This window comes from Schistocerca cancellata, chromosome 9 (assembly GCF_023864275.1).
Source record: "Schistocerca cancellata isolate TAMUIC-IGC-003103 chromosome 9, iqSchCanc2.1, whole genome shotgun sequence".
Taxonomy (NCBI): domain Eukaryota; kingdom Metazoa; phylum Arthropoda; class Insecta; order Orthoptera; family Acrididae; genus Schistocerca; species Schistocerca cancellata.
In genome coordinates, this window is record NC_064634.1 from 319,089,290 (window position 1) to 319,112,857 (window position 23,568).

The 23,568-nt window shown below is 41.0% G+C and overlaps 1 protein-coding gene across 1 annotated transcript in view; it reads right to left on the reverse strand.

Moving 5' to 3' along the window:
- Window positions 1–23,568, reverse strand: part of LOC126101386 (putative mediator of RNA polymerase II transcription subunit 26) — a 139,467-nt gene that overhangs the window by 77,572 nt on the left and 38,327 nt on the right. The window contains exon 2 of the mRNA XM_049912051.1: window positions 11,705–11,913. Within this exon, the coding sequence (XP_049768008.1) occupies window positions 11,705–11,913 (209 nt within the window). The remainder of the gene's footprint in view (window positions 1–11,704; window positions 11,914–23,568) is intronic.

The window sequence follows — 23,568 nt, forward strand, 5'->3', positions numbered from 1 at the left end:
TTTGATATGGTTTTGCAGGACTATGTTGGTGAGGGCTAAGGACTGCCGGAATCTGAACAGGTGGAGGTGGTCGTAGTAGTAGGGGTGGCAGCCAGAGATGGGTAATTTGATGGTAAGGGCATTAGGGGGGATTTTACGAGCCAGGCAACAATTCAGGAACAGTATGTGGGACTGAAATCTTGCTAGGGATAAGGAAACTTTTCTGTATTGAGGCGGATCAGGGATCCATGGTGGTGGAAAAATGCACTACCTTTTCTCCATCCACAAAATTCTCTTGTTATGCAATCCCAAATTCCTGGACCCCATAACACACAGTGAAACTCTTGCCCTGCTGGAACCTGAGCAACATGCACAATGCCACCTCAAAAAGCTCTCCATTATGCTCACCTCCAACTCCTGACTTGGAGCACCACTGTCCACCACCTCTACAACTTCCAAACTGCCTCCACATCCCCTCATAGCTAACAAACACTGCCTCGCAGACCTACTACACTTACCCCACCCTTCAAAACTCCCTCTCACCACCACACAGAATAAAGAACCTAAACAGACCTGCAACATCATCGTGAACCTTTCCTCCAGAAGCCTTAGGCTCACAGAAATATCAGTCCTTCCCTAAGGCCTCACCTTTTGCCCCATTCTCAGATTCTACCATGCAGCACCTGTTAAAGACCTTCTCCTCCATATCCTGCTCCCTACAGTGGAAACACTTTTTCGCCACCAACCCTAGCTATCTGACTCAACCAAAGACCAATACTGAACCTTAACCTCCGTTCACTCCTTAATCCAACTGTGCTCCACACCCACTGTCCACAAATCAACCCCTGTTAACTTTCCAGAATGTCCACAAACCAACCCCTGTTGTTGTTGTTGTTGTTGTTGTTGTTGTTGTTGTCTTCAGTCCTGAGACTGGTTTGATGCAGCTCTCCATGCTACCCTATCTTGTGCAAGCTTCTTCATCTCCCAGTACCTACTGCAACCTACATCCTTCTGAATCTGCTTAGTGTATTCGTCTCTTAGTCTCCCTCTATGATTTTTACCCTCCACGCTACCCTCCAACGCTAAATTTGTGATCCTTGATGCCTCAGAACATGTCCTACCAACCGGTCCCTTCTTCTTGTCAAGTTGTGCCACAAACTCCTCTTCCCCCCAATTCTATTCAAAACCTCCTCATTAGTTATGTGATCTACCCATCTAATCTTCAGCATTCTTCTGTAGCACCACATTTCAAAAGCTTCTATTCTCTTCCTGTCCAAACTATTTATCGTCCATGTTTCACTTCCATACATGGCTACACTCCATACAAATACTTTCAGAAACGACTTCCTGACACTTAAACCTATACTCGATATTAACAAATTTCTCTTCTTCAGAAACACTTCCCTTGCCATTGCCAGTCTACATTTTATATCTTCTCTACTTCGACCATCATCAGTTATTTTGCTCCCCAAATAGCAAAACTCCTTTACTACTTTAAGTGTGTCATTTCCTAATCTAATTCCCTCAGCATCACCCTACTTAATTCGACTATATTCCATTATCCTCGTTTTGCTTTTGTTGATGTTCATCTTATATCCTCCTTTCAAGACACTGTCCATTCCGTTCAACTGCTCTTCCAAGTCCTTTGCTGTCTCTGACAGAATTACAATGTCATCGGCGAACCTCAAAGTTTTTATTTCTTCTCCATGGATTTTAATACCTACTCCGAATTTTTCTTTTGTTTGCTTTACTGCTTGCTCAATATACAGATCGAATAACATCGGGGAGAGGCTACAACCCTGTCTCACTCCCTTCCCAAACACTGCTTCCCTTTCATGCCCCTCAACTCTCATAACTGCATTCTGATTTCTGTACAAATTGTAAATAGCCTTTTGCTCCCTGTATTTTACTCCTGCCACCTTGAGAATTTGAAAGAGAGTATTCCAGTCAACATTGTCAAAAGCTTTCTCTAAGTCCACAAATGCTAGAAACGTAGGTTTGCCTTTCCTTAATCTTTCTTCTAAGATAAGTCGTAAGGTCAGTATTGCCTCATGTGTTCCAATATTTCTACAGAATCCAAACTGATCTTCCCCGAGGTCGGCTTCTACCAGTTTTTCCATTCGTCTGTAAAGAATTTGCGTTAGTATTTTGCAGCTGTGACTTATTAAAATGATAGTTTGGTAATTTTCACGTATGTCAACACCTGCTTTCTTTGGGATTGGAATTATTATATTCTTCTTGAAGTCTGAGGGTATTTTGCCTGTCTCATACATCCTGCTCACCAGACGGTAGAGTTTTGTCAGGGCTGGCTCTCCCAAGGCTGTCAGTAGTTCTAATGGAATGTTGTCCACTCCCGGGGTCTTGTTTCGACTTAGGTCTTTCAGTGCTCTGTCAAACTCTTCACGCAGTATCATATCTCCCATTTCATCTTCATCTACATCCTCTTCCATTTCCATAATATTGTCCTCAAGTACATCGCCCTTGTATAGACCCTCTATATACTCCTTCCACCTTTCTGCTTTCCCTTCTTTGGTTAGGACTACGTTTCCATCTGAACTCTTGATATTCATACAAGTGGTTCTCTTTTCTCCAAAGGTCTCTTTAATTTTCCTGTAGGCAGTATCTATCTTACCCCTAGTGAGAAAACCCTCTACATCCTTACATTTGTCCTCTAGCCATCCCTGCTTAGCCATTTTGCACTTCCTGTCAATCTCGTTTTTGAGACGTTTGTATTCCTTTTTGCCTGCTTCATTTACTGCGTTTTTATGTTTCCTCCTTTCATCAATTAAATTCAATATTTCTTCTGTTACCCAGGGATTTCTACTAGCCCTCATCTTTGTACCTACTTGATCCTCTGCTGCCTTCACTACTTCATCCCTCAGAGGTACCCATTCTTCTTCTACTGTACTTCTTTCCCCCACTGCTGTCAATTGTTCCCTTATGCTCTCCCTGAAACTATGTACAACCTCTGGTTTAGTCAGTTTATCCAGGTCCCATCTCCTTAAATTCCCACCTTTTTTCAGTTTCTTCAATTTTAACCTGCAGTTCATAACCAATAGATTGTGGTCAGAGCCCACGTCTGCCCCTGCAAATGTGTTACAATTTAAAACCTGGTTCCTAAATCTCTGTCTTACCATTATATAATCTCTCACATACCTTTTAGTATCTCCGGGATTCTTCCATGTATACAACCTTCTTTTATGATTCTTGAACCACGTGTTAGCTATGATTAAGTTATGCTCTGTGCAAAATTCTAACAGACGGCTTCCTCTTTCATTTCTCACCCCCAATCCATATTCACCTACTATGTTTCCTTCTCTCCCTTTTCCTACACTCTAATTCCAGTCACCCATGACTATTAAATTTTCGTCTCCCTTTAGTATCTGAATAATTTCTTTTATCTCATCATACATTTCATCAATTTCTTCTTCATCTGCAGAGCTAGTTGGCATATACACTTTTACTACTGTAGTAGGCATGGGCTTCATGTCTATCTTGGCCACAATAATGCGTTCACTATGCTGTTTGTAGTAGCTTACCTGCACTCCTATTTTTTTTATTCATTATTAATCCTACTCCTACATTACCCCTATTCGATTTTGTATTTATAACCCTGTATTCATCTGACCAAAAGTCTTGTTCCTCCTGCCACCGAACTTCACTAATTCCCACTATATCTAACTTTAACCTATCCATTTCCCTTTTTAAATTTTCTAACCTACCTGTTCGATTAAGGGATCTGACATTCCACGCTCCGATCCGTAGAACACCAGTTTTCTTTCTCCTGATAACAACGTCCTCTTGAGTAGTCCCCGCCCGGAGATCCGAATGGGGGACTATTTTACCTCCGGAATATTTTACGCAAGAGGTCGCAATCATCATTTAACCATACAGTAAAGCTGCATGCCTCGGGAAAAATTACGGCTGTAGTTTCCCCTTGCTTTCAGCCGTTCGCAGTACCAAAACAGCAAGGCCGTTTTGGTTATTGTCACAAGGCCAGATCAGTCAGTCATCCAGACTGTTGCCCCTGCCAGCTACTGAAAATGCTGCTGCCCCTCTTCAGGAACCACATGTTTGTCTGGCCTTTCAACAGATACCCCTCCGTTGTGGTTGGACCTACGGTACGGCCATCTGTATCGCTGAGGCACGCAAGCCTCCCCACCAGCGGCAAGGTCCATGGTTCATGGGGGTGGATTAACTTTCCAGAATTTCTTAACCTTGAACCTTGCCTCACCACTGAAAGAACTGAAGTCCACCATCTAAAAACTGATCCTCACCTTATAATCCTACCTGCAGACAAAGACTCCACCACTGTTGTTCTGATTACCTGGCGGAAGAACTCCGCCAGATGTCAGATACTTCAACCTACAAACCTTGCAAAAATGACGCAATTCCAGCAATCCTGCAGGATTTCCCATCACTAATCAAATCCTTAGGATCATCCTAAACCTTTCCCCACAGTCCACCTCTCTACTCACCCCTACAACTCCCTACACTCCTACCTTCTACATGATTCTCCTGAAGTCCATAAACCTAGCCACCCAAGACGCCCCAGTGCGGCAGGTTACTGTGCCCCACTAAGAGAATCTCTGCTCTCATAGACCAACATCTTCAACCTATTACCCGGAACCTATCCTCCTATATAGAAGATACCAACCATTTCCTCCCTCGACTCTTCACATTTCCTGTCTCTTTACCACGCGGTGCCCTGCTCGTCACTATTGATGCCACCTCCCTATACACTAACATTCCTAATGCCCATGGCCTTACCACTATTGAACACTGTCTTTCCCAACACTTGACAAATTCCAAACCACCACTTCCTTCCTAGTCACCATGACCAACTATATCCTCATCCCAAGATTAGTTCTCCTTTGAAGGCATTACCTACAAACAAATCCACAGTACGGCTATGGGCATCCGCATGGCACCATCCTATGCCAACCTATTCACGGGACATCCTTCCTAAAAACCCAGAATCCTAAACCCCTCATCCAGTTAGGATTCACTGATGACATCCTTGCTATCTAGATCAAAGATGAGGACAACCTATCCCCATTTCTCCAGAACCTCAAAACCTTTTGCCCATTTGCTTCACTTGGTCCTACTCAACACAGCAAGCCATCTTCGTAGATGTCGACTACCACTTCAAAGATGGTTAGATCAGTATCTCCGTCCACATCAAACCTACTAACCATCAGCAATACCTCCACTTCAACAGCTTCCACCCGTTCCATACCAGGAAGTCCCTTCCGTACAGCCTAGCCACCCATGGTCGTCGCATCTCCAGTGATGAGCAGTCCCTCTCGAAATACACCGAGGGGCTCATTGAAGCCTTCACTGACCGTAATTACCCTCCCAACCTTGTACAAAAACAAATCTACCGTGTCTTATCTTTCCAGTCCCCCACCACCTACAAAAGATCTGCCATCCAGCCACAGAGGAGCATTCCCCTCTGAACTCAGTACCAACCAGGACTGGAGCAACTGAATTACTTTCTCTGCCAGAGTATCGATTACTCTCGTCGTGCTCTAAAATGAGAAATGTCCTGCCCACTATCCTTCCCTTCCCTCCCAAAGTGGTATTCCACCGTCTACCAAACTTATGCAATATACTCATCCATTCCTACACAACCCTTTCTCCCAATCCCTTATCTCATGGCTCATACCACTGTAATAGACCTAGATGAAGACCTGTCCCATACATCCTCCTACCACCACCACCACCACCACCACCACCACCTACTACTACTACAGTCTGGTCACTAACATCACCTACCCCATCAAAGGCAAGGCTACCTGTGAAACCAATCAAGTGGTCTACAAGCTAAGCTGCAACCACTGTGCTGAATTCTATGTAGGCATGACAACCAACAAGCTGTCTGTCTGCATGAATGGCCACCGACGAACTGTGGCCAAGAAACAAGTGGACCATACTGTTCCTGAACATGCTGCCAAACATCATACCCTTCATTTCAATGACTGCTTCACAGTTTGTGCCATATGGAGCCTTCCCACCAACACCAGCTTTTCTGACTTGCATAGGTGGGAACTTACCCTGCAATACATCCTACGTTGCCATAACCCTCCCGGCCTCAACCTTCCTCGCCAATCCAGCCCCTTCCCTGTTCCCATTCCAGCACTACACAGCCATCATTCCTCCACCACACCCAGTCTTTCTATTTCTCTCCTTTTCTGCTACCCACCCCTCCCTCCCCACCTCTCCCCTGTCCTTTGTCTAACCTGCAGCACTTCACAGTCTGCCACCCCCACCATACTATCCCTCCCCCTCCCCACCCCAGCCTCCTCCTTACCCCACTTAGTCACCACTCCCATCATGCACTGGTGCTGCTGCTCACAGTGTAGTTTCAGTTGCCTGAGACTGCAGTCATGCGTGTGAGTTGCTTTTGTGTGAGTTATGTGCGTGTGCATGTGTGTCTGTTGTTGTTGAAGGCCTAATGGCTGTAAGCTATAATAGTGAGTCTTTTTGTAGTACCTATCTGCGACTCAGAATCTCCACTATATGGGAAGTGGCAACTTTCCTTCTCATAATACTGTTATACCTGGAAGAGATTATTGCAAAATGCTGTATGGAGAGAGTGGAATGTGTATTGCTGGGAAGAGAATACAATGTATAAGATTTGTGGATAACATGATATTAGTGGCAGAGAGTGTACAAACCGTAAATAAAATGCTAAAAGATCTGAGCGAAACCTGTGTAAAATGTGGGATGATAATCAACATAGCAAAAACAAAAAGTATGGTGATCAGCAAACAGGAAGGAGTCTGAGTAATATTATAGTATGTCATGTTGTTATTAGCCAAATAAGAGCATTTAAATATCTTGGAAGTATGATCATTGAAGACTTGACATTTCATCAGAAGGTGAAAATTCATATTTCTATAACAAAGAAGGCACTCAATACAAAGAGCAAAGTGTTGTTGTTGTTGTTGTTGCTGCAATCTTCAGTCCAGAGACTGGTTTGATTGAGCTTTCAATGCTACTCTATCCTGTGAAAGCTGCTTCATCTCTGAGTAATCACTGCAGCCTACTCCCTTCAGCATCTGTTAAATGTATTCATGCCTTGAACTCCCTCTACAACTTTCACCCTCTGTGCTTACCTCCAATACTAAATTGATGATCCCTTGAGGCCTCATAACGTGTCCTACAAACTGATCCCTTCTTCTAGTCAACCTGTGCCACAAATTCCTCTTCTTCCCAATTATATTCAGTACTTCCTCATTAGTTACATGATCTACCCATCTAACCTTCAGTATTCTTCTGTAGCACCACATTTCAAAAGCTTCTACTCTCTTCTTGTCTAAACTATTTATCGTCCATGTTTCACTTCCATACATGGCTACACTCCATACAAATACTTTCAGAAACGACTTCCCAACACTTAAATCTATACTCGATGTTAACTCTCTTCTTCAGAAACACTTTCCTTGCCACTGCCAGGCTACATTTTATATCCTCTCTACTTCGACCATCATCAGCTATTTTGCCCCTCAAATAGCAACACTCATCTACTACTTTAAGTGTCCCATTTCCTAATCTAACTTCAGCATCACCTGATTTAATTTGACTACATTTCATTATCCCCGTTTTGATTTTGTTGATGTTCATTTTATATCCTCCTTTCAAGACACTGTCCACTCTGTTCAACTGCTCTTGCACGTCCTTCACTGTCTCTGAAAGACTTACAATGGTATTGGCAAACTTCAAAATTTTTATTTCTTCTCCATTGATTTTAATTCCTACTCCAAACTTTTCTTTTGTTTCCTTTGCTGCTTGCTCAATATACAGAGTGAATAACGTCAGAGATAGTCTACAACCTTGTCTCACTCCATCTCAACCACTGCTTTCCTTTCATGCCCCTTGATTCTCATAACTGCCATCTGGTTTCTGTTAAAATTGTAAATAGCTTGCCGCTCCCTGTATTTGACCCCTGCCATCTTCAGAATTTGAAGAAACGGAGACTACCATGTGTCAAACTAGATAAATGTCTGAGGAAAAGGCTTGGTAGGTGTTTTGTCTTGAGAGTGGCACCCTTAGACGAAGGGATGGACAAAAGCTAGAAGCATTTAAGATGTGGATATGGAGGAGAATGGAGAGGATGCTGGATGGAAAGAGTGAGTAACTCGAGAGTGTTGGGAAGGCTTGGTGAGAGGAGAAGACCACTGCAGATTATACGAGAAAAACTGGATGGGGCACTCATTCAGGCAAGAGTGCTTGCTAATAAATGCTCTGGAAGAACTATTTTGTGGGGTGGGACAGAGGAAGGAGGAGAAACAAGATGGTTGATGACATCAAGGGAAATTATGCAGACATGACGAGGATGGTAGAAGACAGCAGAACACGAATAGTAACGATGTAAAAACCTGTTTTGGCACAGAACACACAAATGTATCAATTACATAATATTTGAGCAGTTCCTCCTGAAACTTCTTTGATTCTAATCCACTTTCAAAGATTTTAATTTAATTGACTGACTGTTCTGTCCATTCTTGATAGATTTTAACCAATCAGAAATGAAACAGATGGAAAGCCTTCCTGGAAGTATCAAGTATATGGTCGGTCTTGTCCAGAAACTGAATACTGAGTATCTTGATAATTATAACAATTTCCACTGGACTGACACCAAAACAAAAAAGCTTGTTCACTTTGCGTACTTTCACTACTTTACTTGCTATGATATAGTCTGGAGCAGTTTTGTGAATACTTCAAGTCCCAAAATGGGCAGTCAGAACGGTCAGCAGAGACAGTCTGTGAACTTCGTGTGATTAATGTATTCTTTATTTACATTTCCCATCATAAATATTTTGGTTCCACTCTTTAAATTTTAGTTTTATTATTATTTTTTACATCTTTTATTGATGTTTTGTATTCAACTTCCCTATAACTGAGTAGCTTTTGACAACATCGCTCTGCAAGCCCTGAGAGAAAGTAAAATAAGCAAAACAGCAGTACATTTGCAAGCAGTTTTACTAAAATATTACATGATGAATGTGCTTAAAATTTCATACTCAAAAACTGATAAAATACATTAGCACTCACCCTCTCTTATTCAGATTAATATTTACACTCTAGCATTTTTCAGCACCACCCGTAAGAATCAATGTGCAATGAACTGGGATACTAAACTACTGAGACAAGAGGAAAACTGAAGTAAGACTCTTTAGAACACACCACTAGCCGATCACTTACAAAAAGTACAACTGAGCCAGCCATCCTGATAACACATTAAAAACATTGCCCTAAAATTCTAGGGAACAAGTCACACATTCCACAAAATCTGACAATGTATGTGTCACTGCCAGCTGAAATAAAGGGCAAACTGGATGGCAAATGAGCTGCTGCTCTCTTGCCTGAAAATAAAACACAGTCTAATAAAATATGAGCACGGTGATCTGTAAGCCAAAAGCACCACACTTGCAGAGTCCTTTCTCCAGAGCAAGTAGCCATGCATCAGTGGGGAACGTCCTACACAAAGGTGAGTGAGAAGGACTCCTCCCATCTGCATGGCTGGAAGGAGGAATGTCATGGCTGAGTTGTGGACTTTAACACATGCAGGTGTAAGCTGTAGGGAAAGACAGGTAATAAACAATATGTATAAGTACCAAGAGGGGACAATAAAAGTGGAAGACCAACAACAATGTACTCATGTTAAATATGGCACATGGCAGGGATGTTCAATCTATACACCAAAAATGAAATTACAGAAATAAAAGAAAACTTCAGGAGTGGGATTAAAATTCAGCATCATCTACATCTGCGTCTTTATCTACATCTATACTCTGCAGATCACTGAGGTGCACAGCAGAGGGTACATCCCATTGTACCAGTTATTAGGGTTTCTTCCTTTTCCATTCACGTATGGAATGCAGGAAGAATGTATGTCTGACTGCCTCTGTGCATGCAGTAATTATTTTAATCTTATCCTTACACTCCCTATGTGAGGGATATATAGGGGTTTGTAGTATATTCATAGAGTAGGATAGTTTATATCTATCTTCAAGAGCCTTCCATTTCAGTTCCTTCAATATCACTGTCACACACTCTCATGGATTAAACAAACCTGTGACCATTCATCGTGCCCTACTCTGCACACATTCAATATCCCCTGTTAGTCCTATCCAGCATGGGTCCCACACACTTGGCCAATATTACAGAACTGGTCGCATGAGTGATTTGTAAGCGATCTCTTTTGTAGACTGATTGCACTGCCCAAATATTCTACCAATTAACTTAAGTCTACCGGCTGTTTTATCCATGACAACCTATGTGATCATTCCATTTAATATCCCTAGAAAGTCTTACAACCAGGTATTTGTATGAGATGGTCAACTCCAACAGTGACTCATTGATATTATGGTCACAGGAAACTATGCTTTTTCATTTTGTGAAGTGTAGAATTTTACATTTATGAACATTTAGAAAAAGTTGCCAATCTCTGTACCACATCGACATCTTGTCATGATCTGACTGAATATTTATGCAGTGTCTTTCAGATAGAACTTCATTGCAGATAACTGCATCATCAGCAAAAAGGCTAATTTTAGTATTAATTTTGTCTACAACAGCAAGTGTCTCAACACACTTCCCTGGGGGAAATTCGAGGTCACTTCTACATCTGATGATGACTCTCCATCCAAGATAACATGCTGTGTCCTCCCCAGCAAAAAGTCCTCAATCCAATAATAAATTTCACTCGATACTCTATATGATCATACTTTGGACAAGAAGTGTAGGTGCGGTATTGAGTCAAATGTTTTTTGCAAATGAACAAATACTGCATCTACCTGGTTGCCTTGATCCAAAGCTTTCAGTATGTCATGTGAAAAAAGTGTGAGTTTGGTTTCACATGATTGACGTTTTTGAAATCCATGCTGGTTGATTTGACATGACATCAAAGGAGATGAATGGTAAGATTTATCGATGACAATCTACTCGTCAAGAAAAGTGACAGAATTACAGCACTGATTTAACAGTATAATGAGCACAGAATATGGATTGATAGTAAACCAAATAAAGACAAAAGTAATGAGGAGTAGCACAAATGAAATACTTGGGGGGAATGTAGTAGATTTAAAACCGTAAGGGTGACAGGGACTAAAATGAATCTAACATATAATTGAGGACATTGGGTGCAAGTGCTACTCTGAAATTGAGGCTGGCACACGAGAAGGATTCATGGTGAGCCATATCAAACCAGCAAAAACACTGATGACAAAAAAATGATGGCCTCAGTAGACTTAAGGTGCGCCACAGTGTAGTAGCAGACAGGCTAGAGTGATGGATATTGTGAGCAGGTAACACAGAGCAGCTGGCTGGTGAGCTGACCAGCTGGTGGACCAGCCTGCTGTGTTCCGTGCAATGGCAGGCTGCACTCAGCCCACCAACCTGGCACACCTGTAGAGCTTTTCCGTGGTGCAAACAGGCCAGGCCTGCGAGATCCAGCATGGCCAAGCTGAATCCTGTGCCGTGTACTATTCTAACCATAGTAATGCCAAAGTCTGATCAGATTTCCTTTTCAGCAATTCTGTCTCATCAACAGTTACTCAACTGACAGCAACTGACAATACAAGCCATTATCATAACATCCTATCTGTTACTGGCACCAGTTTGATACACACACGTCCCACTGGTGACTGTCTTGTCACCATCTGCCACATGATTGTAGGAAGGTTGTGATTTTCATGTATACAATCTTGTGCTTTACCTGCAGTTGTTTGTACATGTGTAGAATGTGGTACAGAAGACTGTTGTGAAGCAGCTGCTGTGAAGAAACTGGATGCTGACGGAGAAGTGACGACGTACTGTTGACCAATGGCTGGTGAGGTTGTCTTTCTTTCTTGTTGTTGCGAGACTTGTGGTTGAGGTGCTGCTGCTGAAGATGGCACTTCAACCTCACGGAATAGAAGTACACGCCTACAAGACAAAAATTGGAAAACAGTTTATACTTGTCTGCATTTGTCCGAGGTGACTACAAAACTGCGTGTCTTAAAATTCACATAAAACTATGTAAATTTCAGAAATAGGCCTTAATATCACACTAGTGACATTCATAAATGGTTTCTACTGTTATAAAAACAATATAACTAATATAATAAAATGTCACCATAGCAATGACACAGCATATGCTCATATTACACGAATTGCCATTTTTACATTACGTTAAATACCCTGTAAGTGAACCTGGTCTTAAATGAAATTCATTTAAAATTCTGGAAAGCTGATGTCCTAATATCACACTGATGATTCCTTTATTTCTTTCTTAATTTTTTCTACTAAATATGAGTATAAAGTAAGCTAATAACAGGTAGCATTCAACAGTGTTTCTGTCCTACACAAAGATCAACAATGCATTTCAAGAGGCAGTGCTCTCATCATCAGGTAGTAAAACTTAGCTCATTAGGTTAAAATACTCAGAAGTCTACCAATATAATTGTGATATTCATGACATGAAATAGAATAAAAATACAATGGACTGTGGGTGCTTGTCTCACATGAAAATCATTGACTTCTGTTAGTAGCCATTCCATCACTCATCGCACCAGGTCACGTCCTGCTGTGGGCTCCGAGAGTGTCAACTTGACATTTCTGCAGAGGTCCAGGGGTCATTGTGAACTGATGGACAGTACTAGGTAAGCAGAGCTATTAGCTCAGCCATAACACTAAGCTATTGGTTGCCTATCTTGCCTTACTTCCGAGGTTTACAATCATTTGCCTCTACCTAATTTGTTAAAGAAGTATTGCAAATCTATAATCATGCACCTTCCCTACAACAAGTGAAAAAAATGAAGGAAAAACTCATTCTGTTGACTTTCCCTCGCGTATTCAGAATATTGCCGTATTTCTTATCATGAATGGTGATCTCCAGTTAGTTCTTCCAGCTCGTCGAGTTTTCTCCCTTTATTTTCTCCAGGTAAGATCTCAGTCATCTTTTATTCCCTTACCGGGATGGCCTGTTTCGTATACATGGTTCACAGCAGCCGAATTGTCCTAGTTACTTAATCTGAATGCATTTTTATGTTTCTTGAATCTGATAACATATGTTCTTCCTGTCTGTCCAATATAGTTTGCATCACAGGACACACACTGAATTTTATAAACTCTCACACTTTCAAACTTATTTATCTTTTTATCAAAATTATGCTTCAGGTTATACCTCCCTAGATTATTTGTCTGGAATTTGTTTCTGTGTAGTTTAAAGACATTTGCGATCTTTTGCGAGACCATATTGATTTCTAGCTTCTTACTGATGTTTATTGTGTCTCTCTATCCTTTCTGATTGGCTGCCCTATGTATGGAATTACAGCAACAGCTCTCAGTTTCCTGTCTGCAGTAAATGCATACTTACTTCTCTTTCTTGTAATACGCAAATTGAGGAACTGCAAACTGCTGTCGATTTCACGCTCCATGGTAACTCATTTTTTCCTAGGGGCATCATCGAACTTCTTTACTATTTCCTCTGTATCATCCTCAGAACCATCAACAAGCAACAAAATATTGTCTACAGAATGCCTATTATCAAAATTTTACCTATAATGGTTTGTCCTCCAAGGGAACACTGCCTTATTGAAGGCACCTTCAGTGCCAGGTGGGAGGATTTGTGCGCTTAAATGAAGTCGAGAGTTGTGCCAGTGGCAGTGTAGCTACTGGTAGGGTCACCCTAGCTGGAGTGATCTCAACTGAGAAGCGAGACACAGTGTGTCCCACAACATAGGGCAGGGAGCTTCCCTAAGAGAGACAGTCCCAACAAAAAATTTGGCAGGTCGCAATATCTAGAGGTGGCAACCCATCACATGACTTAACATGTGCAGCACTCTTAACGCAGCCAGGGAATTATAAAATTACCGGCAAACTCACAAACATCCTCAGCTACAGAACTGGATCAACTGGTGACAACTGGAAAATCTTAAAGGAAAAACGATTTGGCATTACGGATTATTTGTCTTTGAAAAAGTGGAATATTACAAGATTGACCAACAAAGAAAATGAGTTTAATCAGGTACTCTAAAGAGAGGACAGTAGACACTGCAATAATAACAGAAATTACGAAAAAACTAAAAGGAACAAAAGATTTGACAAACTACTGGATGGCTTACAATGGCGTCCCACAAAAGTAAGTGTGTGTGTGTGTGTGTGTGTGTGTGTGTGTGTGTGTGTGTGTGTGTTTGGATCTGATGGGTGCCCAACAGCGAGGTCATCAGTGCCCTTACACTTATAAAAACAAAACGAAAGTGGAGATGAACTATAAGTGTTGTACACGTATGTACTCGAAATGACCACACAGTCATTCTGTATCACATGCACTAAAACCAATTAGGAGGGAAGAAAACAAATCAAGAAGTTAAAACACAGTGAAAACAAAACACAGAAGAGCTAAAAGAAAAGGACAGGGAAATGTGACTGGCTGACCACTTAACAAAAATCTAGGATGAGCCAGCCATCCTTTGACACATTAAGAACATCTCCATAAAATCTTGTTAAAAATGTTGGACAATTCACAAAACTTTAAAACCCACATGGAGAAAGGGGAGTTGTTGGCCTCAGAACTGTTGGACCTGAAGTCCAACTTTTTCCTCTCCACAGTCGCACGATAGTGACGCATCAGCGGATCCTGGCTTGCATTGGCAGTAGTTTGTGCAAAATGTTTGGCCAGTGTCTGAGCAATGTCTCTGGTCGTTGTTTGGAGGTACCTCTGTTTCAGCACTGCTGTATCGGTAAATGGCTGCATATACTGGAAATCCTCCAGATGGCTTTCCATACTTTTATAGAAGTGGAACGACTGATTGAGTCCAGGAACACTTGCCATGACCCTTTCTTACTCTCCCTAATGATGCCTCAAGCCTTGGCCCTCGCAGCTCGAAAGGCCCTAAGGTTGTTTGCTGTTGGTTGGCATTTAAAATGTCGAAGAGTCGCACGCCTTTCCCGGATCACAGAATGGCACTCATCTGTCCACCAAGGCACTGGTCGCCTCTTAAGATGACCTGGGGACTGAGGGACAGAGAAGTCAGTGGCACGGTGGATCAATCATGTGATATAGTCCACCCATCCCTGGACGCTGTTGCAGTGTTCGAACACAGCCAGCTTGCTGAAACACGTCCATTTAGCCCTGCTGACCATCCATTTTGGGGCATTAACTTCAGGTGTTGAGCCATTTATTGGATGAAGGTGGACTGGGAAGTGGTCAGTGGAATGAAGGTCATCAATGACCTTCCACTGAACAGAGTCCGCGAGGGTGGGAGAACAGAGATGTCGATGACTGAGAATGACCCAGTAGTAGTAGAGAAATGTGCACGAGTACCCATGCTGAGGATGCACAGCTCATGAGATGTCATGAAGCCCTCCAAAACCCAAACACGAGGGCAAGTATTGGTTGAGCCCCACAGGACATGATTGCCATTGAAGTCTCCCAGGAGCAAGAATGGTAGCAGGAGTTGTGCGATAAGGAGTCTAGTGCATCTTGTGGAGGTAAATACAATGAGCAAACAGTTATTCTTCGACATATGAATTTGAACTGCAACTGCTTGCTGGTCAGTAGCCAAGGAGAGAACAGAGGAGTGGTGTGTATTAGTGACAAACACTGCGACACCCCACTTGGCCCTCTCCCTCGACAGGTCATCCTCGTGGTACAGCGTATATACTTGTAGCACAGAGACATCTGTATCTTTAAAACGCATTTCTTGTAAACAAAAGCACAAGGGACGTGCCAGTGCTAGGCGTTTCAGTTCCTCCACATGAGTGGAACTCATGTTTCACTGTAGTATGGAAGCTATGTCCTCGGTGCAGTTTTAATTTACCCTTATCTTTGCACTGGGGAGGTGAGACACTTTAAGTGTGAGGGGGAGTGGAGGGGCTGCCTGGACCCAAGGCATCTAACTCTATGATATTCTTGTCATCAGTTAAATGGGAAAAAATGATGTCTGACAGCGCTTGGAACAGCTTTTGCCCCGAATGTCGTGAGCCTTTCCCTGAACCCTATCCCTTCAAGGGTGAGGGGAAAGGGGGCACTGAGAAGCACTCCACTTTTCTTGCACCTTCTGGATGCTCACTGTGGAACACTTGTTGGTCTTTCCTGGCATAACTGCCTGGATTGTTCTTACTCTTTTTCCCTTGACACGTACATGTTCAAGAACAGGTGCTTGTGGTGGATACAGGCACAGTAGGCGTCGTCTGTATCGAAGCGTCCGCCTTGGAAATAGATTTCTGCACCATGGAAGAATATAAGGTGGCAAAGACATACGGTTTCATCACCTTATATTATTTTTTAGCGATGGCATAGGGCATCGGCCAGGCCACTTGTATCTCCTGTAATTTGCGTTCTTCAGCAAAAACAGGACAGTCTCAGCTCCAGACTGGTTGGCTCCCGAGCAGTTGGTGCACATCGCTGGAGATGATAAGTCAGTCCCAGCGTCCTGAGCGGCTTTTCCACAGTTCTCACAGATCATTTCACCTCCACAACTTATGGTTGTATATCCGAAATGCTGGCATTTATAGCATCGCAAACGTCTGGAATGTAAGGCCGATCATTAAGTTGAAGAACTCCACCATAAGATATTCAGGCAGTGTCCGAGAATTGAATGTGACAATAAAAGTGGCAGTCTTTTCAATTGCTCCATTATTCCTCTGGGTTCGTTTATTCCCTGGGATGATCATTTTCGCTTCAGTTCTGCTATGTCCTTGTCCATGATATCTCGGCAGGTGACAACCCCCTTACTGGATTTGAGAGGTGTGCACCTCAACAATGATACCATAGCCAAGAAGTTTCTGCGATTTCCTAAGGAGGTCTACCTGCTTTGACCTGTTAGCTTCGACCAACAATGAGCCATTATGCAATCGTTTTATAGATTTTAATGTTCCAGCAAGGTTTGCTGAAGCCTTATGGATATAAAAGGAGACACTTTTTCAAATGTCCCCTCCTTCCTCTTTATCAGCAGAAACACTTCATTATTCATGTCTCCTTGAGCCCTGTTACACAGTCCAAAGTATTCTTATTATAAGGAGGACTAGCCTATCTCATTCTTTTGGATGAATGGGTGTGAATACTCCCAGGCAGTACACCCTTCCCGCTGGGAGGAGAAGATGATGATTATTTCGAGAGTTCCATCTCAGTCCCATGAGCAGCTAGGGAAATAAGGGTCCACTCAGACAGAGCCCCGCATGCCTTAATATGTCTTACACAACTGAGATGCGACGGGTTCCCCAGAGGTTGTCTGCTAACGACTGTTCCACCTCAACAGCCATGCATCCCATCAGCGCACAAGCACACCTTGAGCTTTTTTTTAATAGAGGTTTATCCTGTCCTCATGATCCAGGCAGTCAACCCAAGATCCCCATTCCCTGAGACACAACATTCCACCGTCACACAGTGATCGGTGAAGCATGCCCAGAGCTTAAGGTGACAGAGGACTGGCAGCACTTACTAGTCCCCAGCTCAAGAACCCTGGGGTTGCCAAGTCCGTACCCAGCAAATCAATGCTGAGCCCATGAGGGAACCCACAAAGAAAATGAGTCAGTGCTGGAATAGTAATTTCAGTCAATGATAAATGGAGAGGACAGATTCATGAATACAGCTTCATAAATGAAAGAATAGTGACAGTCAGATTTCAAATTCCAAAACGTCATCTAACAGTTATAGGGGGTCTATGGCCCAGAGGAGGAAAGGAAGAATGAAACTGAAATTTTTTATGATTATCTTCAGAAAGAAGTGAATAAAATCAACAAAACATACCACATTGTCATTTATGGTGATTTTAATGCAAGAGTTGGAAATCTACCTATACCAGGAATAGTAGGACTATTTGAAGAAAAGACTTTTAATAATAATGGACATGAACTATGCCAATTTGCCTCCTTCAACAATTTTAAAATTACTAATACATTTTACATAAAGAAAGACATTCACAAGTCTACATGGAGTGCACAAGGATTAAGGACTGTGATTGATTACATACTAATTAATGATAAAATGAATAATGGTTCAAATGGCTCTGAGCACTATGGGACTCAACTGCTGAGGTCATTAGTCCCCTAGAACTTAGAACTAGTTAAACCTAACTAACCTAAGGACATCACAAACATCCATGCCCGAGGCAGGATTCGAACCTGCGACCGTAGCGGTCTTGCGGTTCCAGACTACAGCGCCTTTAACCGCACGGCCACTTCGGCCGGCCAAAATGAATAATCTTGTGTAACATATACACATTTATAAAGAAAGTGACATAGGTAGTGACCACTTCCTTCTAGGCAGTAAGATAAGGTAACAATCAAAATGGAAGAAGACAAAGAAACTTCAAAAGAAACCACAACAAGAGTTGTCCAAAGTACGTCTCCTGTCAGAATATAGTATTAGGAAACTTTACCTCCAACAAAAGTTTGCTTCACTATCAGTCAATAAAGACATCAATATAGAATTATATAGAATGGAATAATATCAAAACTTGCATCACTGAAGCAGACTCAGAAGCACTTGATAAAAGGAAAAAAAGAGACGAGAAAAAACAACTCAGAATTTGGAATACAGAAATTAACGAAGCCATTGAAGAAAAACAAACAACTTATTTGAAGTTTCTGCCAACAAAAACACCAGAAAGCTGGGAAACATACAAGATGAGAAGGAATGCTGGGAAACATGGGAAACAAGTAGTGCACAAAGCGAGTCGTGGGACTTATTCATAAAGAGTCTTAGAAAATGACGTACATGGTAGACAGTAATGTGTGTACGAGGTCGTGAAAACCCTCTACAAGGAAGAAAAAGATACTGTCTCACTCAACATTAAACACGATGAACAAGATAAATCATTATACCGATTTGTGGTGTACACTCAAGAAAGTATTACAATGAAACAGTATATCCAATTACTTTGGACGAACTACAACAGGCTTTGCAAGGCATGAAAAACAGAAAAGCTACTGGAATAGATGTAATAAATGCACAGCTAATTAAATATGGAGGGTTACCACCAGATAAACTTTTACAATGACAATTAATAAATGAATGTTGACTGAACTGTAAGATCCCATACTCTTGGAATACAGCAGTAGTGATTTCTCTTTTGAAAAAAGGGAAATGTTATGACTGTAAAAACTATAGTGGTGCAAGTTTTCTAAACACTGGCTACCAACTATACTCAAAGACCATCAATAACCACATGAATAAGCTATTATTTCTGGAGAACAAAATGGATTTAGATCAGGTTGTTCATGCACAGACAATGTGTTTGTAATTAAAAACATCATTGTAAATGCAGAGAATATAATATAGAAACTCATATTGCCTTTATCAACCTTGAGAAGGCATTTGACTGTGTGAACCGTGATAGTCTATGGAAGATTATGTCGGAACGTCGATATTCCTATCACCTAATAGAGGTAGTGAAAAGTCCTTACAAAATTACATGCATTGTAATAAACACAGGCAGGAATTAGAAGAAACAGTTATTAACCTAGATATTAGACAAGCATGTGGACAATCAACTACCCTTTTTAATATCTACATTGACTTCATTATTCACAAAAAGGGAATGTAAAGCAAACAACAGAATTAAGATAACAAACAAGGAATATCTGAATGTACTTTTGTTTGCTGATGACATTGTTATTATTCAAAAGAATGAAGATGACTTCCAAAGATCAGTATCCCAGCTAAACGAAATATGCAATAAGTGTAACTTTAAAGTTTCTGGCAAAGAAACAAAAATAATGGATATATCCAGTCAGATCAAAAATTGTTTTATATAATTCAGTTTTAGAACAAGTGTGTCAAATCTCTTTTTTAGGATGTGCTATAAGTTTTGACTTGAAGCGTAATATTGAAAATAAAATACACTAATTCCAAGCTGTCTGTGGTACCATTAACAGAACATTGGGCCATAAAATAAAAAAAGAAACCATAATAAAACACTAAAGTAATTGTGGTTCTGGTGTCATCCTACGAAAGTGAAAGCTGGGTTACCACAAACAAAAAATAAAATAAAATTCAAACAACAGAGATGAGGTTCCTAAGAAAGACGAAGGGCTGCACAAAAGAGATATGATTAGAAATGAAGATATTAGAACACAATTAAAAATTTTCAGCATGAATTAAAAAACTCAAAAACATCATGAAGACTGGAAACAATACCTCATGAGAATCCTAGGTCACAGAAATCCTCAGAAAATCCTATTGATCTTATACGTCATTGATAAAAATGTCAGCCATAGCCCTGAAATGCTGGACACCATAGCCAAACAATCGTTTTGAGTACAAAACTTATAATTAAAAGTGAAAAAGTTAAATCTTGCAATCAGGTATTAAAGTTAAATAAATTTGATGGTCTCTTCATCTACATCTACAAAGATACTCCGCAAGCCACGGTAAGGAGCATGGTGGAGAGTACCCTGCATCACTACTTGTCATTTCCCCTCCTGTTCCACTCACAAATAGAGCAAGAGAAAAAAAACTGTCTGTACGCCTCTGTATGGCCCCTAATTTCTCGCATCTTATCTTCGTGGTCCTTACGCGCGATGTATGTTGGCAGGAGTAGAATTATTTCGCAGTCAGCTTCAAATGCCTTGATATTTTACTGTATTTAAGGAAATTTCTTGTGATTATTTTGATAGTTTCCTTAACTGGAACAACGGAATACAGATTCTTCATCCAATGATTTAATTTCGTTAATCAGGGTCACAATATTATGTGCCAAACAGTTGTTCTCAAATATGCAAGCTTTTTTAAGAATTTGGCTGAGCAGTCTAATTAAACTGAAATGCACATTTAGTGATACAATATACGAGGTGCATTCAATAAGTAATGCAACACATTTTTTCTGAAAGCAGGATGGTTTTATTTAGGATACCAATAGACCCTATTATTCCTCATTCTTAAGACTATAAAACACTATTTTTCAGGGGTGTGTAGCCTTGTAAAAGGTCTTGCAATATGATGCACAGGGAGAAGTTCGTTTGCATTTTTGTGGTGACGAATACACTGCTGAAGATCAACATTGCAGGAGTCACAGCTGTGTGCAGTCGGATGGCACACATGATGTCAATTAGGTTTCCGTGGCCTTTTTGTGATTATGACAGAAGCCTAGCCGAATGACTCGCCAAGCTTTTGTTCGGTATCAGGTCTCTACACACATTCTGCAAGTGCCTACGAATATCTGCGATTCTCTGGTTTTCCACCAGAAGAAACACAGTGACAGCTCTCCGTTAGGACTGCACCTTCATGACAGACTTCATGAAACTAAAGGAGCTGAAGCAGGAATATTCCACCATGTTCCACAACAAATTCCACATTTTTTAACTGAAATTGGCCGAGGAAGAAAAAAAAAAAAAGAAAAGTTGCATTATTATTGAACGTCTCTCATATATTGGACAAACAGGAAGAAAATATCTGATCAGATACAAGAAACATAAAGAAGCAATCAGATTAAGTAACAATGACAAATCAGCCATTGTGAACCACATATATGAAACAGGTCATCCCCTTAAGGACGCAGATGAAAATTTGGAAACCTTGCAGAAGAAGATTTGGAAACCTTGCAGAAGAAGATTTGGAAACCTTGCACAAAGTACAGAAAGGGAGAAAACCCGAATTTCTGGAACAACTGGAGTTTGCCATTCATGAAAAGAAACATGATAATATTCTGAACATGCAAGTGAAAGACAACACAACAAGATTTCTTAATAGTTTTTTTTCCTAATTATTTTAAGACAAATACATAATTATAAATCTGCAAAACCTCTCTGATGAAATAGCTACAGGCTGGCAAGCACTGGCTTTGTAAATGAGGAAAAGTAGGTGACCAGTAGAACAGCATTATGGTTGAGCCAATAGCTGTGCTTACACAATAATACCACAAAAAAGTCAGTTCACAATCCTCGGACCTCTTCAGGAGTGTCAAGTTGACACTCTTTGAGCCCACAGCACATCAGAAGGACTTTAGCCTGATGGGGTGTGAGATGGAATGGCTGATAACAGAACTTTTCAGTGTTTGTGTGTTCATGAACTAAAGTTTTATAAATATGGTTGAATACTACCAATTATTACTGTTAAAACATAACAACCATTATCTCACAGCCTTAAAATGGATAATATTAATCTACCATAAAGCTACCAAGTGGACTGCTGTATCTTTGAGCTAATGATGTTACTATTTTAACAACCAAGGCTGTTGTTGAAATACGGAGTCAGATATGTATTGTAGTTTTCTACATCATGTAAGCCAGAAGAGCCACATCAATTTAAAAACAAGCCGATCAATATATCAATAGCAAATGTTATATTGCACACCTGTTTACACATTGAAATTTCAGTGCAAGTCCAGCAGGCTTCTTCACAAAGAAAAATCAAGAAATATTACTATCATATTCTATAACCATACCACTGCTAAAATTAGTATTTTTGTATTTGACTGTGATTCATATTACCCGCCCAGCTAAAGTATCAACAGATGTGTCATCTGAGATCCTCAGGCTGCATAGCTGTAAAGCCACTGAGCTACCACACACTCCCCGGGAGGACTCCTCTATCAAGTAAGGAGGACAATGTACTCTGATCTAATATCTATGACAAATACTGCGGCCAGTCATCATCAGTCATAATCTTGTTTAATCCATGAAACCTTTGTCTACGCACAATATGATTATTCTGAGCTCTGCCCTGGGATTGCTATCCCCAGTATCTTCAAGTAAGTGGGCAACAACAATGGCAATAAGTCCAACAGATTAATCACAACATGTGTTGATTTCAAGTCCACTGTTAATGAACAAACAGATTTGCATCTGATTCCTAAGTCAGAGCTATTGTTAATTGAACTGTCTGGTAGGCACTATTTCTCTAATACAGATCTTGACAGTGCCCATTCTAGAACTAAAATACTTTTAGCATACTAAAGGTATAATAGATCACTATTTAGGGTCACAAGAGCTTCAGCAATATCTGAAAGGTACCCTGAACAACTAATTCATGGTGCCCAAAAGTGCACAAACTATTTAAATGATATTGTAATTGGAGCCACAGGGGCATAGCATTTGCAAAATCTACAGGAACTATCAAAGAGGCTTCAAGCCCATGGCCCACTCTACTAGCTGGATAAATCTAATTTTTTTTTCTTCTTCAAGCCAGGCAAAAACCCACACAAGAGCACGTGGGTAAAAATAACTTGTCACTGCACAAGAGCCTAAAAGGGCTACAGCCATTCTTATGCAAAGTTAAGTATTACACAAAGTTCATACCATTGTTGTTGTTGTGGTCTTCAGTCCTGAGACTGGTTTGATGCAGCTCTCCATGCTACTCTATCCTGTGCAAGCTTCTTCATCTCCCAGTATCTACTGCAACCTACATCCTTCTGAATCTGCTTAGTGTATTCATCTCTTGGTCTCCCTCTACGATTTTTACCCTCCACACTGCCCTCCAATGCTAAATTTGTGATCCCTTGATGCCTCAAAACATGTCCTACCAACCGAGCCCTTCTTCTAGTCAAGTTGTGCCACAAACTTCTCTTCTCCCCAATCCTATTCAATACCTCCTCATTAGTTACGTGATCTACCCACCTTATCTTCAGCATTCTTCTGTAGCACCACATTTCGAAA